The 5,833-nt window shown below is 52.3% G+C and overlaps 1 protein-coding gene across 1 annotated transcript; it reads right to left on the bottom strand.

Annotated features, from left to right (window-relative positions):
• Positions 1-1,674: 1,674 nt before the first annotated feature.
• Positions 1,675-4,915, bottom strand: FEZF1 (FEZ family zinc finger 1). The gene is made up of 4 exons (XM_019750031.2): positions 3,899-4,915; positions 3,528-3,662; positions 3,144-3,276; positions 1,675-2,709 (listed from the first exon to the last, which is right to left on the bottom strand). Exons 1-4 carry the CDS (start codon positions 4,697-4,699, stop codon positions 2,369-2,371), a joined length of 1,410 nt encoding a protein of 469 aa, XP_019605590.1. The 5' UTR covers positions 4,700-4,915; the 3' UTR covers positions 1,675-2,368.
• Positions 4,916-5,833: the final 918 nt, after the last annotated feature.

Below are 5,833 nucleotides of genomic sequence, written 5' to 3'. Positions count from 1 at the left end.
TTCCAGTCCGCTGCAATATTCAGGGAGAGACTGCACGTCTGCCAGTCAAGCAGATTAGGAATCCACTTAAGTACGGAATTCCAAAACTATCCATACCTTTCCGAAGTCAAATCTAACACGGATCTGGTCTCAGCAAAGGAAAAGGTGGAATGTAGGGAGGTCAGGGAAACAGAAATGTAGGGATTCAATCTACTGATTACTGACTTGGGACTTAAAAAACCACAGGGCTCGAGGGCGATGGATGGCGAAGGTCGTGCGTCCTGGGGCAAAAGCCGGGAAGTCCAGACCCGACGCCTGCACGTGGAAGCGGGACGACCCAGTTCTGAGGGACGCTGCGGTCCAACTCGGGGCCGGGAGTCCCCGGCTTCCCCAACCCGAAGGGTGCCGGGATGGCACTTGGCTTGGCTGTCCCGCGGGTCCCGCTCACCCACTCGCCCGCGGTCACCCCGCGGGGGCTGTCACCTCCCTGCCTCTTGGGCCTCACCGGAGCCCCTCGGGTCATCGGCTCTCGGCACCCATAGCGGTGAATCCTTCCGTGCCTCGAAATGCGGGTTCTGGTTGCTAAGGAAATTGCTGCCTCGACCCTGCAGTGTCCCCTGACCATCTCTGCCCTTCCCGCGGGTCGTGGCCCGGCGCCCATTTCCTTGAGCGCCGCAAGGCGTACAAAAGTGTGGCGGGACCTCACATTTAAACTCATTCCACCTACCTCTCTTCCCATCGTCTGGGCGCCCTGCCCCGGGAGTGGAAAGGAAATCCTTGGGTTCTCCCGGGCCTGCTGCGCTCGCGATGCGGACACGCTGTGGATTTTCCGCTGCGGCGGGGCCCGGCGGGAGCACGAGGCCGAGGGAGGGGCCGAGACCCACCCCTGGGCTGGCCTCGCCGCGGGGACCGCGGGCGGCGAGGCGGGACTCCTCCAGCCCGCTCCCCCCAGCCGCGCTCCCAGATGTGGCCCCGCTGCAGCGGGGTGGCTGTGCTGGGCTGTGAGCTTGTCTGGCAGCTGCTACTGAGCAGCTAATAGTATAACAACCCGGCTTTGATAAATCTGAACTAATTACCCCTCTTAATTAAAGTCTTTAGCAGTTGTTTCACTGTTTTGGCAAGAAAACAGGAGAGACTTGCAGTTAGAAAACACCAGAGCCCGAGATCACAGCGGAGATGCTGATTAACACTTGAAGCCTTTCAAGGACCTGGCACCCGCCACAGTTTGGTTTTCACCCATGTTTCCTCCTTGAATGGAAGTATATTGGTCTATAAACATATAAACACACATAAAAACACGGAGGCGTCCTTTGCCCAGTCGTATACAAGTCAGTATATGCCTTCAGGATGCAAACAATAGCGACCCCTCCACAAGGCAAGACTTTAATGCACGTGGGGATGTACATTGCACACGTCTCCTAGATAGGTTGTCCCCATTTCACGGAGCAGTACAAACATGTCAGATTGCGTCTGTTACAAAACTCCACATCTTCTGTCTCTAAACTTGATCCAATTTCATTACTTTACCAAAATTGTAACTATTTGGAGAGGCTCCTGTTTGCTTTTGGTGATTTTTTCCCCCCAGATCAAACATTAGGTGATATTAACCCAGGGTTGAACTTTTTAAAAAGGAGGAAGGATCGAGGGGTCAGAATCAGTGATCTCTAGCTGAATAATATATACAGAGTCCTGAAGTTTGTTGATTAAATAAGCATGTTCCAAATATTTATTTCCAACAGTCAATGAATCCATTTTCACGTGCAAGAATCAAAACTAAAATCCAAGTTCATCCATAATGAGCCACCCTTATCTGATGTGTGTGTACGTGTGTGTGCTCTCCAGTGTGGAATGTGCCTGTACACTCATCTATGCGTGTATATATAACATACACACCGCGTTTTGTTACCTCAGGGAAAGAGGAAATGATAATAAACAATCGGCAGGCGTCTTGAAACCGCAGAATGAACACAATGGAAATATATACAATAATAAAATTAAAATGGTGCAGCATTCCCGGGTAGGATAATACAGATCTCAATAAATACAGCAGAAATTTGTTTTAAAAAACAAAACAGACACCATCTCTCCGCCCGAGATGAACAGTCTTTCCAAATCAAAAGAAAAAGAAAAGAAAAGAGAACAAACAAAACCCCCCAGTTTTCTCATAACTGTTAGTGCCTATATAGAATATAATACACAGATACATTTAGCAGGTGCATGCAAGAGGCGAAAGGCCGGGGAACGCAGAGGCTTCTGGTCGGCGCCAACGTATGCGACCCAACATGCCCTGGGTTGTGCGACCAGCTCATATTGGGAGGTCCAGCTCGATTCTGCCGCTGCCTCAGTAGTGGGTACTCGGGCTGTGGCTGGGGAGGGACTTTGGCCTTGATCACTGGTGACTGGAATGGAGCCCAGGCTGCAGGGGCCCAGGGGGTGGCAGCGTCGCGATGGGCGGCGGCGGCTGCAGAGCAGGAGGCTGGTCTGTGCCTGGCTCCTCAGCAGCGGTGCGGGCCAGCCCCAGGCTGCTGTCGTGTAGCTTGCGGACGTGCTTCTTGAGGTCAAAGTTCCTGCAGAAGCCCTTACCACACGTGGGGCAGGTGAAGGGCTTCTTGTCGTTGTGGGTGTGCATATGGAAGGTGAGGTTGTAAACCTGGTGGAAAGCCTTGTTGCAGATATTGCACTTGAACTGCTTCTCCCCGCTGTGGGTCAACTTGTGGTTTTTGTAATTCCCTAAAACAAATGACAGGGAGTGGAGCTGAAAAGAGAGCTTGAAAAGGGGGGAGTGCGCGGGTCGAAGGACAAAGTGTCAAAGAGGAAGAGCTGCCACAGCTCCGACAGCCTGTGCAGGGCTGAGCTGAATGCCTGCACTTCTCTCCCCAAGTTTATTTTTAAACCTCAACTATGAGGCCCGTCCCTCCACATTTTAGTGCATATTTATTAATCCAATTATGCAAAACAAAAACAAGCGGTTAAGAAAAATACCCCTCGGTATATGAGCGCTGCCTTTCTCTAAGACTAATGAGACTTTGGGGTAGCAAGTTGAGATGGCCACACATGCACCAGGAAACTAGCTGCACTCTTAAAATTGTTTTCTAAAATATCCGGGAAAGATTAGGGTTTTCGGTAAGACTACCGTGAAGGAGAACGCCTCCCTGGTTCAATACCTTTTTGATGAAATCCTTTGCCACAGAATTCACATACAAACGGCTTGTAGCCTGCGTGTATTCGGGTATGCGTGTTTAAAGTGGAACTTCTATTAAATGCTTTGCCACACTGGTTACATTTGTGAGGTTTTTCCTAAGCGGAAGGGAGGAAAAACAGAGACGTTAAGGCCTTTTGCTATTAAATGGAATCCTGCGAACTCAAAAACACAGTAATGCTCTCTCTCATGCTTTTTAGCAGAACAAAGGCAAACAATACGTGGCATGTCGCGGTGTTCAGCCAGCACGTTTTAAACAAAACTTACGCTAAAGAATAAGAGTTTATTAGCCATTTTTCTACCAACCGTTCCGAAGCAAACCAGGTGAAAGCGAGACAGAGGAACACACCTGGGTGTGAATGATCTTGTGCCTGCACAGGGTGCTAGCTTGCCGGAAGCCCTTTCCACACACTTTGCAAACGAAGGGTCTGGCTCCTGTATGCACCGGCATGTGACGGGTTAAATTATAGTGCGCATTGAAGACCTTCAAGGTAAACACACGCAGAACAGTTAGCCCAACGAGCACTTAGAAATCAAACCGGGCAAAGGGAGGAGATAACCTTACAACAAATGCATACAAATAATCACAAAATAAAATAAAATAAAAAGGAAGGAATGAAGGAAAAAAGGGAGGGAGGAAAGAAGGAAAGAATGAAGAAGGGAGGAAGGGAGGGAGGGAAAGAGGGAAAGAGGAAGACCTCCTTTCTTCTTAGTACTTGCCTTTCCACACACTTCGCAAGTGAAAACTTTGGGCTTCGTATTAGGAGAGCCTCGGCTGAAGTCAGAAGTTTTGAACCCGATTTTTTCCGACAGAAGCTGGGCGCTCTCTTTCATGTAATGCTGCAACTGAACCTGGGACAAGTCTTTGAAAGCTACTCCCGAGGGGTACTTCTCCACTGCCGGGACCACCAGTTTATTCCTTTCGGCTAAATACGTTTTGGGCTGCGGGTGCAAAGGGGAACTGAGGAAGTAAGAGGCCACCGGGTGGATGTTAACGCCGGCCGCCGGGTGACACGGGCCATCACCTCGATTCAGGTAGCACAGGGCTCCCATGGCGTGGAAGGAAGAGTGGTTGACCACACGCGGCCTTACCAGCTTGTACTGCTGCAGCGGCAGCGCGTCGCGGGCCAGGTCGCCCTTGAGACTCAGGGCGCAGTTAAGGAGGTCGCTGCAGCTGAAGGCAGGCGCTGCGGGCACCGCTGCTGGTGCCGCGGGAGCCTCCAGACTCGCCTTCCGCGGCTCGGAGCCTGTCATTCCTGCCTTGGGGCTCGTGTCGTACGCCACAGGCACGAACGGGATCATGCAGGGGATCGACGAGTTAAGATGCACAGAGTGCTTGGAGTCCCCCTTGGGCACGGCTCCCTGCAGAAAATGGGGAACCGGCAGGGCCTTGGGCTCGGGGGTGCGCGCCATGATCCGTTCGATGGAGAAGGCCAAGGGTTTGGAGGTGCTCATCACGTTGCCCCGGGCCGGAGCAGTCGCTAACATTTTGGCAGTCGCGTTGTGGCAGCTACTGTCCATGTCTGAGTCGCCAGCGTCCGTCAGCCGGGGCCGAGCTACGCTGTCGATGCCTTGTTCCCTGCTTCTCAGAGACCTGTGGAGAGGGGGACGGGCACCATCACCGCCAGCCTCCTCCTCCACCTCCTCCCCTGCATCACCAGCCGAACCTGCCTGCCCAGCCCAATGGACTCCTGCCAGCCCATCGCAGAGTTCTTGGCGCACCAATGACTCGGGGACAATCACTACTTATTTCTATCAATAGCAAGTGTTGTGTCAATAACGCAGCCAAGATCTCGCCAATCGTTAACTTCCAAGAGGAGAAGGTAAACTAGATAATTGCTCAATTCGCTTCCAACAGTCAACAGGAAAACTTTTTTTTTCTCTGCAGTCAGTAACTACTTTTCATTGGTGAGCGAGGTTCCCCCGCCCAGAGGAGGCGGGGGCGCTCTCCGCAGCGCCGCGCGCCCTCCCCTCCGCGCACACACTCTCGGGCGCACAAGTCGCTCCCTTCCACCCCTACCCCCACCCCTTTGCTTTTTCCTCTGTCTTTTTAATTCTCAATCTGCTTAACCAGGCTTTAGAGGCCAAGCAAATCTGAGATCAATTTTCTCGTTTAGCTCTAAGTGACATCATCTAAAATCATTGTGGAAAGGCTAAATAAGGAAACGAAGTCTAATTCAGGGGCAAACGCCAGGCTATATTTATCAAACGCCAGGCTCCAGAAAGCCACCGCCAGGATGTCTGCGGCAGCGAAATCCCAGCTTTCCCGGCACGATTCCGCGGGCCGGAGCTGGCGGGGTCTGAGCCACACTGCCTCCTATGAAGCTCTCTTGCATCCTCTAGGGCCGGGGGCGGAGTGCTCCCGGCATCCGGGAGTCCTTGCGCCCCGAACTGAGTCTGGACGAGGTGGAAGACGCCAGCAGGTAACTGGCCTCCCCAAACGCCCCTGAGAATTAAAGGCCTTGGGAGGCTTGTTCTGTGTTTGTGGTTTTGTAAATTCGAGGATGTGACATACGCTCCATCCACAAAGTTGAGGAGCTGCAAGGAGTAAGCGGGTGTCACACCAAAAGAAACCTCAACCTTAGCCGGACCCCACCCCCGCTACACACAAACACACACGCGCGCGCTTTTGTGCGTTTCCATTGAGAGCCCCGG

This window comes from Rhinolophus sinicus, linkage group LG11 (assembly GCF_036562045.2).
Source record: "Rhinolophus sinicus isolate RSC01 linkage group LG11, ASM3656204v1, whole genome shotgun sequence".
NCBI lineage: Eukaryota > Metazoa > Chordata > Mammalia > Chiroptera > Rhinolophidae > Rhinolophus > Rhinolophus sinicus.
The sequence above is the reverse complement of the archived record's forward strand: the minus strand, read 5'-3'. Positions and strand labels throughout refer to the sequence as shown.